Here is a 17,616-nt window from a genome sequence, read left to right as displayed (position 1 = left end):
TTATCTAGCCCAAACACAAGTACATAAATACAACTGCTTGAATCTGCTGCTACGAGTTTCAAACACTCTTTTTCGTGTGCTCTCTGTTTTGCACCAAATATCTCGATATAAATAGTGCGAAAGTGATTTGTATACCTGTAGGCTATGGCGAGCACTGTTAAGCACTGCCCACCAGGTGGCGCCCGACACTCACTGAAGCAGAGTTTATTAATTACCACCAATGTTTCAGCAAGGTAAATCACCTTTATCAAGGTATTATTTTCACCAAGTGGAGAACAATATAAATGGGAGTGCTAATTATACACAGATGAAGGTAATTACATACAATATTCCAATGATTCATTAGTAAACAAAATATAAATTCCATACATTTCAAACCATCAATATAAGTAGATTAAAAAATACAAGCAGCAAATACACACATAGGCCTACATTTAAAGCTCACGTAACACACGCTGTTTCTGCATTTCTGATATTAATCTGGAGTACCTATGGAGTAGTATGACATCCTTTATATCTCTGAAGAGTCTTTAGTTTAATCAGATTTATAAAAGAAAGATTAGCTTTACCGAATCTTTCCGATAACGTACGAAAAAATGAAGAAGGAGGAGTTATAACACGGGAGGAGCGAGTACGAGTCATGCAACACTATACAACACTGTTTTAACTTATGATTCACTACATGTTCGTGTCATTTATATAATATACACGCGCCTGTTTCCAACATAATACAGAAGTCTTACTTACCGCGTGTAACTCGTCATGAAAATCCACCGCATCAAACACACACACGCAAAACTCCGCTGCTAATCCGGATAATAAACTATATCCATTGTTTCCATAAGGCTGGATGTCTTCTCCTTACATCCAAAAACACACTTCTTGTTGTGCCATTGTTGACTTTTGAAATTAAACAAAGCTGAGTGGCGTGATAAGCTGTTAGCAAGCTCTAGCGTCTCCCGCTGACTGACACTGGGCGGGGTTTTCCAGGGGAAGTTTTCCGGCGGAAGCCCATATAAAGAAGTGATACGTATCGAAAACCCCTGAAACGTCAGTTAGAACCGTAATCGAAAAAAATTAGCCGAAACTTGTACGAACCCTGGCGAAGTGCATTCGGCACAGAAATACTCTGAAACACGCCCAACTGCATTTTTGACACTTTGCCTACGTTTAGCATGAGGAAACAACTCTATAACTGTGTTAATAAGTCAGAATGCTTGAAATACCATTAAACCCCCCCTTTAAATAAGATACATGCTTTTTCTTCTAATATACTAATTTGGATGATTATTTCTGTCTTTTTGAATCGGGTTACTGAACAACTAAATTCTTTTTATTATTATCTAAACAGTTGTTCTGATTTCTTAACATTTACTTTGGATGCTAACCCAAATCAAATCAGCTTTTTAGACTTGTGGGTAGCTCGTAATTTTTTATATAGGGATCCGATTAAAAAACCTTCAGCTCATAATACACTATTGAGAGTGGATTCTTATTGTCATGAGCAGGGCCGTACAGAGGATTTTATAAATACCAAGGTCCATATGTATTTTTCTAGGGCATGCACCCCAGGAAAAAATTTCTTATTTCTCTGCTCTACACATATGACTTCTAACACATCAGAAAAAAAACAATCAAATAAATATAGATGTCAGTATGCACAAGACTTGTGTTGTTTATTAGTAATACATTGAAATAATTATTTTACCATCCTGGGCACACTGCTGTGTCAGTAAAGTAAGCATAGGCTAACTAAATATAGGATAATTTTAGTGAATTAACTAAAGGCTATCAAGAATTTGTTTATTAAATTCATTCACAATATGCACACACTCATTATACACTTAATATGCTGAAATACAACATCAATAATGCAGTGGCAGAACTAGAATTTTATAAATGGAGTGTCCAAGGCTTTTTTAGGGGGTCCATATCCCATGAAAGAAAACTATGTGTAATTATTATAATACTTCACATTACCCCATATTAGATAAATATTCTTCTTGCCCTGAATTCATTACATGCATTATACTAACTGTAAGATACAAACATAATGCAAGACTGAACTTGCATAATAAACCAATAATAAACCAACTTACTTAAAAGAGCAGGACTCAACATTAAGGATTGTTGGCAAAAAAAGGTATTTATTTAAAAGTAAATATGGATTATTTTTTTTAAGAAGTTACAGTCAGGACCAGTGAGTGATTTTCTCTTCTTTTGTTATTTAAGTAACTTTAATGACTTCACCAGGTAATGTTTATTAGGCTTTAAAACAGAATGTAATAAAATGTTTACATTCGGAAGACATATTAAGACATAATCAGTAGTTTACTATGATACTCACTAAAACAGCTAAATTCACAAATAATGTGAATTTGTCAGTTTAAGCCAAGCCGAACATGGGCTCATTTAGACTCTACCTGTGGATGAAGCGTTGTGCTGCACACATGATGTGTTGCGTTTTCAAGTTCAAGGCAGCAGACAAGTACAATACAGTGAATCTAATCAATATACAGTAAAAGAAATCTTCAAAAAATAAAGGGTGGCATTGAATTTTGTTCAACCTGATCTCACGAATTTCTGTGGCATAGTCACAGAATTTTTGGCTAATTTTTCCTTGGCATTCTCACGGATCCCCGCATATTTCCGTGGCCCTGCCACAGACTTTCTTTTCCGTGGCATTCTCACGGATTGGTTACTCAACTGTTTTGTCCTATTTTCTTACCATTGTTGCTTCGGTTTAGGGTTAGTCAAAAGCTGGCTTTCATATAGCAGTTTAATGATGAGAAATATGAAACCGCAGTGACTGTCAAGGTGATAGGACAAGAAACATTACTGCAGCTGAGCCAGATGGGTGTCCAGATAGGAATTGACAGGGTATTTCCATCTAGAAGGTGAGGTGAGTTGGACCAATTTTTACTTAGACAGGAGGCCTATTAGGTATATTAAATGCGAACATTGGCCACACATGGTTTAAACATAGATTTTGATTTGGGTTGTTTTTATAGGTATTATGATATTAAAAATGAATGGGACTTCATTTGGTATCTTATTTATATGTAGGCCTATGTGTGTATTTGCTGCTTGTATTTTTTAATCTACTTATATTGATGGTTTGAGATTTAAGGAATTTATATTTTGTTTACTAATGAATCATTGGAATATTGTATGTAATTACCTTCATCTGTGTATAATTAGCACTCCCATTTGTATTGTTCTCCACTTGGTGAAAATAATACCTTGATTTACCTTGCTGAAACATTGGTGGTAATTAATAAACTCTGCTTCAGTGAGTGTCGGGCGCCACCTGGTGGGCAGTGCTGAACAGTGCTCGCCATAGCCTACAGGTATACAAATCACTTTCGCACCATTTATCTCGAGATATTTGGTGCAAAACAGAGAGCACACGAAAAAGAGTGTTTGTAACTCGTAGAATCAGATTCAAGCAGTTGTATTTATGTACTTGTGTTTGGGCTAGAAAATATTTTAAACATTAAAAAATATTTGTGAAAAAAAATGAACACACATGCAACTCTCATCGCACAGATGCACAAACTGATTTGCGAATGTACAAAATTTGTGTGTGACTTCACATATTTTGATGCAGGTGTTCAAGTAGGTTATGCACCATATTTACTGCAGCAATTGTAGCAAAAAACGTGAGCTTGTGAGTTTCTTAATCTGTGATTTGTAAAATGGGATTTGTGCAGCTGCACTGAAGGATTTGTGAATGTGTAACTGTTGTGTTGTATTTGAGGGAAAGAAAAAAATTCTACAAGTTTGCAACTCTTCATCTGTGACTTCAAATTTAGTGATACACATGTGTGAATAATCTCTACAAATACAAATTCCACTGTCACAGGTGTGCAGTTGTTTTGCACCAAATATACCTTCATAATTTTCTCCTCTTGCCTGTTTAAGGGTTACATTAAAAGTTTTTAGTTTAGCAAGATTGATACACCCTGGTGCATTATACTTCATTTGAGGGAGGACATAAAACCAGAATGGGGAACCTTATGCAGTAGAGTATAAGTCACCATTAACAAAGAAAGGAGGAGACTTACAATGTAGAATTTTATTTTGGTTTAAAATCCAGATACAAGTCATGATTGTCCTTTTTATTTCAGAGAGAAACAGTGTGTCATGCTTTTATGCATTGCTTTAGGCTAAAGTCTTTATTTATTGTTTTGGCAATTTTATTTTTATTGTTTGGTAAATTGTTCTCTTTTAAAGTTTTTATTTGTGGTTTCAAATATACTCAAAGACATCGATTTCGGTGTCATGTGTTGGACTTTGTTTTAGGTCAAGCTAAGATGGCAATTGATAGGTAAAATGTATAGAACATTTCCTTTATTTAATTTCAAGACAAACTCTGGAATGAGCTGCAAGTACAATTTCTCTCATTTTACAGAAGTTTCTATACAGTTGGTATAGCATTAAATATCTCAAAGTGCCAATTTTACTGTAGGTACACCATTGAAACATAGAAAGTCTTTATTGTAATGTAAATGTAACTTCCTATATTTGTATTAATGTTGCAAATGTTTATGCATTAGTTTTGTTTTTTTCTTCAGGTATTGGCTGTTTTTGTGCTAAAATGTTTTCTGTAAACCTGCTTTGCATCAAAGCATACTGCAAAATGCACTAAAAAAATCTCAGTGGTCCTCAAAATAGGCTGTTTCTCGTGGTTTCCAATATCCTTATTTTCTTTTGAATTTAGGGTAATTATAGAGCTAGAGATATTTTTAGCAGGTTCCTAAAATATAGCAAAAATATGCTTTGAGAGGCTTGCTAAAAGTATTTGTCCTGTTTATAATCATATTAAATTCCAAAGAAACAAAAAATGTCTTTATGCTTTCCACTAGAGTAAAACTGAATCCCGCAGGCTGAGAGATGCTCTGCATGGACGTTGGGCAGGAGATCTATTGTCTCTGGCTTAGATCAGTAAATATGATCTCTGCTTAAAAGAAAATCATATCACAGCTGGCATTAAATCACTCTTAAGTGAACAACAGCACATTTCACTGAGAGACCTCCCCAGTGATCCTCAAACCAACCGCAGAGACATAAATGGACAGGCGAGAATATTAAACCTACTTGTCTTCTTTCTCCCCGGGGCAAAGAGGATGCTGTTTGATTTTCCATCCAATCTCAGTCAATTACCGCACAGCCATTATTCAATAGAGCCAAGGAAGTGGCCAGGGAATTTTAATTTAATATAAAAGCATTTATACTAAAAACAGACAACTTGTGACATTAGAAAATAAGCTGCCGATGTTCAAAATAATGTAACAGCTTCCATCAGACAAATATTAAAGCAGAGGCTCCGAATGACAATAGCTTGAGTCTGTTTTAACATTCAGCCATCTTAAAACTCCTCCTTGATTCAAAGGCCACATATTGACGCTAATTTGTTTTGCCTTTAACTGTTAACTGAGCAATGATGTCCCAACAGCTTTATTTATTAAAGCTTTATTCATTGTGACTGAAGACTGACTGTCTCTCTCTCTCTCTCTCCAGCTCTAAACTCCTCAAGGTCTCAATGTTTAACTATTTTACAGATTAATGCTTTAACCTAATCTGAGAAGAACAAAGGATTCTTCTCTGTTGCCTATTAAAAGCCTGCCGAGCAGAATTGTGTGTGATGATGAGGACTGTCTTTCTGGTGGCATGTGATTATAATCCTGATCCAGTTTAAAGCTGTGTCAGAAGACTCATTGATGCTGTTCAGCAAGTGCTTCTTTCAGTGTGCATTGTTGCAAAGCTGACTAAAATAAAAGAGTAACTAAAATTAAAAGACAGCTTTGCCAAGGAATCAATATTGTCTAGGCTTTATGGTCTCTAGGCAGGCCCTGGGGCGAGAAAAATCATTACAACAGAAATGAGAATAGTCCTCCCTAAAATGTAAACAATAAATGTCTAAAAGTTGCTCAAATGTTAGAGTTTATCTTAGTCGCTTTGGAGCATTCATGTTATGTAGCTGTACATTGATATTTATTTTAAAGTTTCTAGATGGTGTTGAGGGGGAATCTCCAATCTATTAAAACAATGTCATCAGGGATTCCAGATAAAAGAACCATAATGGCGGTCTCTCTTTTTTTTAGTAAGAACTGCTGCAGCTGTAGTCAGGCTTCTGTTTCCTTAGCTGTCCCTACCTGTTTATTGATATTTTTGTTATTATGATTCTTAAGACTGTGTTTGTAAAATTATTTGTGAATTATGTAGAGTTTATTGATTCGTTGAATCATGGTTCCTGTTGCAAAGTAAATGGATGCATTTGGCATTAAGTGTGTGTGACTCATTCATATTTAATTTAATTTAATTACTAAATTTAATTTTGTTATTTTGGTTATGGGCCGTAACAATTCATCACAATTTTTAAAACACTTCAACCTCCACATCATCAAGGCAGTTGTGCACAACATAAAAGCAGTATTATGTTTTATAAAAATTACATAAGCAATTATGGTTATCTCAGTTTTTCTCTCTCTTCATATCATCCAAATTATGGTTGTCCCATTTCAGTTATTGATATGAACATATGTGTACAAATAGGATTTTGCAAGCTCTTATCTGCATCACCATTGTTTTATGAATATATGCAAAGAAAAAACTGATTCGTTCAAGAATCAGACATCACTATGCACGTAGATTCTACTTGCTCGAACTGATTTTTCCAAGTGGTTGATGTCCTCAAGGCAACATATTTTTCTAAATAAAACCTAAACCCACCCCAAACCCCAACCCTAACCATAACCAAACCCTAAAATCAGAGGGACATCACCCTAAGTGAAAAACATTGGTCTAGAAACAGCTAATCCTAGTTGTAAGCTTAAACTTAAAACAAACTGTAAACTTATTTCTGAAATCTGATTGGTTGATTGAAATGTTGTCCCAGGGTCAACATAATGTTGCCCTGAGGACATCAACCACTTGGCAAAATCAGGAGAGCCAATTCTACTTATGTCTTATATTTGGACAAAATGTTAAATCAGCAATTTAATCTTAAGCCTGGTTTCCTTTACATATTTGCATTTCACAAGATTTTTGCAACACTTTTGCAACATTTTCTAAAAGGTGAAAAAAATACTATTGTAAAATGAAGGTTTTCCATTAACCAACTTTATGCAAATAACGTACCGTCATAAAAAACTGAACCAACCTCGCTGATGCAACATTTTGTCCAAATATAAGACAGAAGTTGAATCTATGTGCATAGTGATGTTCGATTCTTGAATGGTTTTTAGGTTGTAACCACTGATCTATATAAATGACTGGATTGCGCATAGAACGCTTAACGTAACAGCGTGAGGTGAAGCCAGCACAGAGTTCGAGCGGCCATCTTGGTATACCCAACCAGCAGAGGGCGTCATTGACTTCCATTCAAAAACATGATCTAATTTCACCCGCTTTACAACGTCACGCAAGGTTAATTTTTAGGATATGTGTACGTAAAATAATAGTTAATTCTGGTGTTATTTGCAATGCTTATGTTTAAATCGGGCAGGATAATGGATTTATAAAAAAATGTTAAGGTGAGTGTGTTTGCTGCATTCTGTTTATGACACGGGTATAAATAAAGTTTTTTTTTACATTAAGCTGCACAGTCAGCATTTTTCTCTGAATACGTTTAGGTAACTTGTAAAGATAACAATTACAAAACCAGCAAATTATTGCATGCACATACGGTACAAAGCATGGTTATTTATTTAGATTTCAGAATGAGCACATTTGTCAATAATACTAAATGCTGCGGTCTGTCAGCTGATACTGTAACAAAGATGAATGTATAATAACTGTTTAAAAAGCAAAATGTACAACTTTCAGTAAATAACTATGTACATGCTTAGGACGTTTGCGTTGTAATAATGTACAGGGAGACTTCAGATATAAAAACAGAGACGAGTAAAGTGATGTTTTATCATTAAAATCTGACCGCGTCCATTGATTAAATAGAACGTTTGGGTATACCAACATGGCGGGGGGTGGCTTCACAGTTGTGACGTCATGCGCAATCCAGTCATTTATATAGATCAGTGGTTGTAACCAGTCAAGCCAATTTACAAACTTGAACTGAATAAAAATTTAGTTCCAGGATGATGACAGAAGATGCACAGCCAAACCCTCCATCAAAGTTTTCTGAAGATTACTGTGTAGTCAGACATATATGAATCCACACATATAACCAAGGACTTAATGAGCCAAATGCACAATGCAAGTTTAAAAACGCAGTGGAAATATACTAATGACTACTTTTATTAAATACATTTTAAAACGTATAAAGGGAACAAAAAACCCCAAACATTATTAACTTAACTGAGAGAAAAGCATAGTTGTGTTTAACTTCCATGTGGCCCAGCACAGACTGACATGTGTATGACATCAAAGTAAAGTTTTTTACTGGTCAGTCTACGCAGTGCCACATGAAGTAGAACCCACCCTTTGTTTTACTGATATACAACATGAGAAAAAAATTGTCAAGGCATCATTGTGTTTACACAAAAAAACGACAGAGCCGTTTTTTGAACAGGTACATTAAATCCAATCATCCGAAAGAACCAGTTAGTGTAAATGAATCACACTTACCATCACTAATGCACAGTTAAGTGAAGATTTATTAATCCAAAGTGTGAGCAGTTATCCACAGTGTGATGAAAACCATTAGACATGAAACAGTACAAAAGCACATTCAATAGCTTTAGGTTTTAGGTGGTCTCCCAGCCTGGTTTTATACCCTCTGTACCCTCATTCACTATTTCCTACTTTAGTTCACTGATATTGTTCACTCAAATAAGTTAATAAAAATGAGAGTACATTCGGACACTTGAGCTTGAAGGAAGCACTGCAGTGTGGGTGCCATCTTTAGCCAAAACGCGTAAATTAATTTGATGCGAACCTCAGTGGACCCTTATTTTTTCCCTTTTTATGCAGAAGTGAAAGCAATATAGTGGCCAGGGCACTGCAGCAATAGCTGACCACTGCTCCGGATGTGTGTGTGTGTGTGTGTGTGTGTGTGTGTGTGTGTGTGTGTGTGTGTGTGTGTGTGTGTGTGTGTGTGTGTGTGTGTGTGTGTGTGTGTGTGTGTGTGTGTGTGTGTGTGTGTGTGTGTGTGTGTGTGTGTGTGTGTGTGTGTACTACTCACTGGGATGAGTTAAATTCCAAGTATGTAAGATGGAAAGGCTTGTCTTGTTTAATTTGATACCTGTCATCTATCATATTAATTGATGAAATGTCCTATAGTATCAGCAAAATATATACTGTTTTATATTTAATGATTTTGTGATTTTGATACCCGTTTCTGTGTTTGAATATAAAGCTGCTTTGAAACCACTCAACATTGTAAAAAGTGCTATATAATTCAATTTTACTCTAAAAATGGCTGGGTCATGTTTTACCCATAATGGGTAACTACTGGAGAGAACACATGCTGGGTTAAAAATTAACCAATGTCGGGTCGTTGTTATGCAACCATGGGGTATTATAACCCAGCAGTTGGTTTAAACAACCCAGCATTGGGTCAATTTTTACCCAGTTGAGTGTTCTGTCCAATATAACTATTATGGGTCAAAAGTAACCCAGTCATTTTTACAGTGTTAAATTATAGTGCACTGTAATTGTGTTCTATTAAATGAGATAAAAACAGGCCTGTGAGGGTCATACCGTGGTGTACTTGCCCAGCTGACAGAGTGAAGGGAATGTCTCCTGATGTGCTTTTCTTATCTTCTCAATTACGATCTCCATCTCTGCGGTCAGTTCATAACTCTCAGTTAAGTCCTGCTTTGGAATCTCCTTCTTCCTTTTATTCCTGTCATTCCGAACAGCTAGGAGAAAAAAAATTCAAGGAAGCTCAGCGATACTTCAAGGTACACTGTAGAAATTACAGTATTACTGGCAACTAGCCAGATTTTGCATTCATGTTATTTACTGGCAACAGCTTGTTCAAAGTTAAATGGACATGAAACATTTTCAGTCTTTATCTTCTACAGTAAGTTACTGGCAACCAGCTATACAGCAAATTTTATACAGTGTAGGGGTGTCAAACTCAATTTCATCCAGGGCTAGGTCAGTATTACAAATTATTTACAGACTATTCATTTATTAGACACAGATACATGTCATCATTTCTTGCTCTCTTTGCAAAAAAAAAGTATTTTTTACCTGCCTTTAAGTGACCAATTGACAGACGTCTCATTAGTTCAGTGTTGTACAGATCAGTAGTTTCAATCGTTCATTAAAATTAATCGGTTCAAATGAGTCATTAGTTCACGAATCAAACATTAGCTAAAATAGAGGTGTTGTGTGCTAATGCCAGCTGGACATCGCAAAACATTGTGTAAACAAGACGAAAAACATTTCCTCACTGGATAGAATTTTAAATCATTCTGTATCTGTTTTTATGAATACGCGCAAAAGCGCGCAGGAGAGAGAGTTTGGAGAGTGCGCGCATGCGGGGTGTGACTCCTGCAATCATCAACTTTATCACTCCTTAATTACAATAAATTATCAAAAACACTTTTGTTTTGGTGGCGGCTAAAAAAAATCAATGCAGGAAAAATAATAACAACAATAAAATAATTTGTAAGCTCTCTTGGGTCACATAAAATGAGGGAGCTTGTCGGATTTGACACCCCTGCTTTAAGGTCAGTTTAAGTAACCATTTCACCCAGAAATATGCATTCTTTCCTATCTAATCAAAAGAATTTAAAACAGTTGTGTTATTAAAACAAACAAACAAACAAACAAACAAACAAACAAACAAACAAGCAAACAGGATATTAGTTAAGCTTCTTTAGTGCACGTAGATGGACTTTCCCAGCCCTGGTGTCCTTGTGATGGATTTCATTGATAGACTTTAAAATGGGCCTTAAAATGTGTTAAAAAGGATTAAAAATAACTGGACTTAAAAGTGCAGTCAGTGTGAAGCAGCACAGTGCTCATTCAGTAAATGCAGAGTTAAACAGATGTGTTTTTTATCTAGATAATCTAGACTTTAAGATTTACAATTGTCTACTGTTGAAGCACATCTGATCTTTTCTGAAAGCTGATTCCAGCTAGAGGTGGCATAACAGCTAAATGCTGACGCACCTTGTTTTAAGTAAACCCTTGGTATTTCCGACTGACCTCCTAATGATCTGTTAGGTTTATACTCAATTAGCATATCTGTCATGTATTTCGGTCCTAAGCCATGAAGTGATTTATAAACGAGTAACAATACTTTAAAATCTATTCTAAATGTAACAGGAAGCCACTGTAAGGATCTGAGGACTGGAGTGATGTGATCAGATTTTTGGTTCTGGTCAGAATTCTGTCAGCAGCGTTTTGTATGAGCTGTAGCTGTCTAATGGTCTTTTTGGGGATCCCAGTAAGAAGTCCATTGCAGTTATCCACCCTGCTGGTGATGAAAGCATGAACAAGTTTCTCCAAGTCCCATCTTGAGACAAAACAGCTAATTCTGGCAATATTTCTGAGATGGTAGTAAGCTGATTTGGTTATCGCTTTCACCTGACTATTGAAATTAAGGTCAGACTCTAAAATTACATCAAAAGATTTCTGACTTTATTTTGTGTCTTTAGACCCCAAGAGTCAAGGTATGTGTTAAACTTGAGAGTTTCATCTTTATTTCCAAATACAATGACTTCAGTTTTGTCTTTGTTTCACTGGAGGAAGTTTTGACGCATCCAACAGTTAATTTCCTCAATGCATTTACATAGAGAGTCAATGGGGCTGTAGTCATTGGGTGACAGGGCTAAGTATATCTGGGTGTCATCTGCATAGCTGTGGTAAGCAATTTGGTTCTTTTTCATTATTTGACCAAGTGGGAGCATATACAAATTAAACAGACGCGGTGCAAGAATTGAACCCTGTGGGACCCCACATGTCATGGATGTCCACTCAGATTTATGGTTACCTATGTTCACATAGTAACCTCTCCCTTTTAGGTATGATTAAACTATTTGAGGACCATCCCAGAGAGCCCTAGCCAGTTTTCCAGACTATGTATGAGTATGGTGAGATCTACTGTGTCAAAGGCAGCACTAAGATCTAGTAACACCAGCATTGATATTTTACCTAAATCAGAGTTTAAGGGAATATTATTTATTATCTTTATGAGCACTGTCTCTATGCTGTGATGCTGACGGAAACCAGATTGACAATTGTCCAGATAGCCATTTGACTTCAAGAATTTGTTCAGCTGACTGAAAACAACATTTTCAATGATCTTGCCTATAAAAAGAAGATTTGAGATTGGTCTGAAGTTGCTAAGTGTGGTTTTGTCTAGGTTACTCTTTTTAGGAGAGGCTTAACAACTGCCATTTTTAGAGAATATGAAAAAGTGTCTGTGATTAGAGAGGTTTTTTATTATTTTAAGGAGATCAGTTTCTAAACAGTTAAGTACCTTTTTGAGAAAGATTGTGGGGAGCGTGTCAAGGCTGCAAGTTGATGCTTTAAGATGTTGTACTCCAAGGTTTTCATATCAATTATGTCAAATTCTGAGAGAATGATTAATTCCTGAGGTTGTTGTAATGATATCTGACTGACCACAGAACAATATGAGGCCCTTTTGATCGCCATTCTAATATTGATCTTCTCCTAGGAAAAGGTTGCAAACTCATTGCATTTGTTGTCAGGGAGCATTTCACTAGGAACTTGATTTGGGGGTTTGTTCTTAGTCTCTCTACAGTAGCAAAAAGAGTGTGAGGGCCCTATTTTAACGATCTGAAACGCAAGTGCGAAGCGCAAAGCGCAAGTGACTTTGTGGTTGGACCTTGGGCGCTGTTGCTATTTTCCCAGCGGGAGAAATAACTCTTGTGCCAGGCGCAAATCAATAAGGGGTTGGTCTGAAGTAGGTTTATTATTCATAGGTGTGGTTTGGGCGTAACGTCAAATAAACCAATCAGAACGTCATCCAACATTCCCTTTAAACACAAAAGTGTGCAAGTTCCATAGCGGGTTGCTATTATTATGACAGATTTACCAGGCGCACGCCAGGAGCGGTTTACAGCCGAGGAGACCCACGTTCTTGTAAGAGCGGTCAAAGACAGAGAAGTTGTTTTGTATGGGGATGGGAGAAAGCCCCCCAAATCAGCTTGGTTAAACAGGCGTGGGAGGAAATAGCCACAGTCTCATCAGCTGGCATCCCCAGGACATTGCGCTGCAAGCACTACAATGATATCAGGAGACAGGGGAATCCCAAGCTTGCCAGCATAAATTAGCACGCCATGTAGCGGGAGGTGGTTCTGCCTTTACACAGACGCCAGCAGAGGACATCGCTGCGTCCACCCTCACCGCTGAAAGCCAAGAAACGCAAGCAGTCCAACCCCAAAGTACACTTACAAATCAAATTCACATACATTAAGGTTTCTTATGAAAACATTTTAATTATTATTTACATAAAATAAACATAATTCAGCCACACAACAAACTTGTGAAAATATTTTTATCGTTATTTGCATGATAATTTTTTAACGCAGCCACACAAAAAAATAAAAATCTCATGTGTTAATATTTTTTTTAATTTGCCGACGTGCATCTGTGGAGGGAAAAACCCACTAATTTATAGTTCTTTTTTCCCATATTATTTTTTAAAATGATTGCCATTATAGCCCATATAGAACCACAGACAGCAATTATTTTATCAGTTTTAACACTGAATCTAAATACGTCAGATTTCATCTTCATATCCAACTTTTAATCCTTATCCAACCATGGTTTACATTAGCATTGACTGTCTTTACATTTTTGTATTTGCTTGCACATACCTTGAAAGGCTAGCTGGGTGCTTTCAGGGGGGTCGCACACTGAGCAAGAAGCGCTGGGCGGCGTCGCATCTAGGACAACTTGCAGGTATCGCACACCGCATGTGCACGTTAAATAGCGTGAGGTTAGTCAGAGTCTATTTCAATATCCAAAATATGCATAAGCAGCCTATGTTAATCGGTAACGATTTGGGACAAATATGATGTTATTTGATGTTAAACTATGTGAGTGGCGCTCTGTGGTGCGGCAGGGATTTCAGCAGCGTCCAGAGTCAGTGTGTGTGTACATTTATAGAACATAATATGTTGGATTTTTAGATACATGACACGATGCGTTGCTTCTCGTCCTATGTGCGACCACCTAAAGTTCAATGTGCCGTTTCAGGTTTGCTGTGGATGTGACTAAAGTTTGCACAGAAATGTAAGATTTTTCCCATCCTCATCCTCACCGACCTTGTCATAAAACTCATTGCTGCTTTGTCGCCTACACTTTGCTGTTACCTCCATGCTGCTGTTTGTTTTGATGAAGCATGCAGCGGTGAAACACTGGTGGGTAGTCGCCTGGAAGACTCTATAGAAATCTGGAACCCTATTGAACAACGTTAAACTGAGAGAGTGTGCCTTTCACAAACACCAAAATGAAGGAGTTCACAGTAACGTTCATCAGGCAGTAATACAGTATGTTCAGTAATACAGTATGCTGTAACATACATAGCATCCTTAACTTTTAAGTTACAATTTTCAAGAAGAACATCAACAGAGTCTGCTGATATGCATGGCAACATTCATATAGCATTCATAAATATCTCACTGGCGTTCTCCTTTAGTATAAAGGATAACAACATTGTTTAAGTATTGAGTCCATAATTAAGCAATATCGCTCAAGAAGGATTGTGATATAGCTCTTTATTACACGGCTCTCTGGAATGCTTGATTCTGATTGGTCAGTTGAGACATTTGCAGGTTCGATCTTTTCAAATAATAAACGCTCCAAAGTAATAACGCATAGCTGGTACTACTTGTACGATTAAAATCGCTCCGCGCCAATAAAGATTACTGTTTGGCGCCATCTTATCAAATTATCACTGACAATAAGCTTGACATTTTTCTTCTCACTGAAACTTGGCAAGCCCCGGATGATTTTCTGCAGTTGAATCTCCTTACACCCGTCGGATATTATTATCTGTCCAGACCTCGCCTCCATGGTAAAGTGGGTGGTCTCGCTGTTATTTACCGCGACAATCTCCGACTAACGCAACAGAATTTTCATGACATCCATTCATTTGAATATATGGTATTGAAGGCTCACTCTCTTATAATCATCCTGCTCTATCGTCCTCCTAAAACTCTGTCGAACTTCTTTTCTGAACTCAGTGAACTATTAACCCTTGTGTGTTCATTGTCATTTCCCATCGTCCTGCTTGGTGACTTTAATATTCATGTTGATACTGTTTGTTCTAACACTAATCAATTAATGTCAGTTTTTGAATGTTTTAATTTGACTCAGCATGTTCATTTTCCTACCCATACTCGCGGCCATACTCTTGATCTAATTTGTACATCAATGTCTGATAACTGTTCCATTTCTTGCTCTGACACTGGTATCTCTGATCATAAACTCCTTGATTTCAGTCTAAGTCTGCCTATACATAAGAAATGTCTTAAAACTGTTATTTCATACCGCAATTTGAAAGATATTGATACTGATTCATTCTGCAGCTCTATTGTTTCTTCAAACCTCTCCAATGTCTCCAATATTTCCTCTGCCTCCACTATATTTTCTACATACCACTCTACAATTTCTTCTATCTTCCAGCAACATGCCCCTATTAAGATTAGGCGTGTCCCTTCCACCCATTCCTCTCCTTGGTATACCTCTGAGCTTCGTATTCTAAAGGCTACTGGTAGACGGCTCGAGCGTTTTTACAGGAAAACTGGTCTTACTGTACATTATTTAGCTTTTCTGGATCATCTCAAAATTTACAAATCTGCTCTTATCTCAGCTCGCTCTAGTTTTGTCTCCGCCACAATTAACCAATCAAGTAATAGGCCAAAAGCATTATTTAACACCGTAAATAAACTTACTAAACCTCCACCACGAGACTCCCTAGCTTCTAATGAGCTCTGCCGCTCTTTCTTGAATTATTTGCTCGAAAAGACAGATGCTGTCCACCAATGCTTTTCTGCTGATACAATGCTCAACCATCCACCAAATCTATCTAATCAAAATATGTCCAGCTTTTCTCTGACAACCCCATCTTCAGTCTCTAAGTTAATTATGAAATCTAACTCTTCTACATGTCATCTTGATCCTGCTCCTACTTCTCTCCTGAAACTTTGTCATTCTTTCATCTCTGCACCTATCTCTCACTTCATCAATACTTCACTTACATCTGCTGCATTTCCTCTGCCACTAAAAACTGCTGCAGTTACCCCTGTTCTTAAGAAACCCAACCTCAACCCCTCAGTTTTATCTAACTACCGCCCTATTTCAAATCTACCGTTCATAGCTAAATTGCTGGAAAGCACTGTAGCCTCCCAACTCCAGTCTTTTCTGGTTAAAAATAATCTCCTTGATCCCTTTTAATCTGGTTTTCGCCCCCTCCATAGTACTGAAACTGCGCTGGTAAAGGTAGTGAATGATCTACTGCTGTCAGCTGATTCTGGCTCTCTTTCCATACTTTTGCTACTAGATCTCAGCTCTGCCTTTGACACAGTCTCTCATGAATTACTCATAACCCGTCTCTCTAATTTGGGTATTTCTGGTTCTGCTCTTTCCTGGTTTTCCTCCTATCTCACAGACAGACAGTTTTTCATCTCAGTTAAGGACTCTAAGTCACCAACTGTCCCCCTGAAGCAAGGTGTTCCCCAGGGATCCGTTCTTGGGCCACTATTATTCATAATCTATATCATACCACTCGGTCAGATTTTACTACGCCATGGTCTCAACTATCACTTTTATGCTGATGATATTCAGTTATACTCTATCTTCACACCCACCCTACCTCCCCAAATTGACAAAATTTCAGCTTGTGTAAAGGACATAAAAGATTGGCTTAATTCAAATTTTCTTAAACTTAACATGGATAAAACTGAGATCATTTTCATTGGAACCCCGTCACTAACCACCAATATTTCTTCAAATTTCACCTGTGAAATTGCTGGTTCCCACATCAAAATATCCAATACTGTTAAAAACCTAGGTGTAATCATTGACTCAACGCTTTCTTTTCAGTCCCATATTAATTCACTGGCAAAATCTGCATTTTTTCACCTCCGTCGCATTGCCCAACTCCGCCCATTCATCAGTACTAAAGACGCTGAAACTGTCATCCATGCATTTGTATCATCACGTCTCGATTACTGTAATGCCCTTTTCATTGGTCTACCTGTCAGCTCCATCACCAGGTTACAATATATCCAAAACTCAGCTGCTAGACTTCTCACTCACACTAAGCGTTCTGCTCACATCACTCCAATTTTGAAAGACCTCCACTGGCTTCCGGTAGTCCATCGTATTAAATTCAAAATCCTACTGCTTACCTTTAAATCTCTGCATGGTTTGGCTCCCCCTTATCTCTGCAATATGCTCGTTCCCTACACCCCAGCTCGCTCACTACGTTCCTCTGACTCTAGTCTTCTTGTTATCCCTCGGTATCGCCTTTCTTCAATGGGGGGCAGGTCTTTCTCTACTATTGCACCCAAACTTTGGAATTCTCTTCCCCGCTCTCTCTGCAGTGTAAATAATATAACTGAATTTAAATCACTACTCAAAACACACCTGTTTTCTGAATGCTACTCTTGCTGATTTGATTACGCTGTATTTATCCCAATATCTCCCTGAATGTTATGTTAT

General features: G+C 37.3%; 1 protein-coding gene across 1 annotated transcript in view; it reads right to left on the bottom strand.

Annotated features, from left to right (window-relative positions):
- LOC135785788 (retinoic acid receptor beta-like) overlaps positions 1–17,616 on the bottom strand; it is a 134,153-nt gene that overhangs the window by 63,178 nt on the left and 53,359 nt on the right. The window contains exon 4 of the mRNA XM_073812667.1: positions 9,664–9,824. Within this exon, the coding sequence (XP_073668768.1) occupies positions 9,664–9,824 (161 nt within the window). The remainder of the gene's footprint in view (positions 1–9,663; positions 9,825–17,616) is intronic.

Source organism: Paramisgurnus dabryanus, chromosome 19, assembly GCF_030506205.2.
Source record: "Paramisgurnus dabryanus chromosome 19, PD_genome_1.1, whole genome shotgun sequence".
NCBI lineage: Eukaryota > Metazoa > Chordata > Actinopteri > Cypriniformes > Cobitidae > Paramisgurnus > Paramisgurnus dabryanus.
This window is presented reverse-complemented; position numbering and strand designations above follow the sequence as displayed.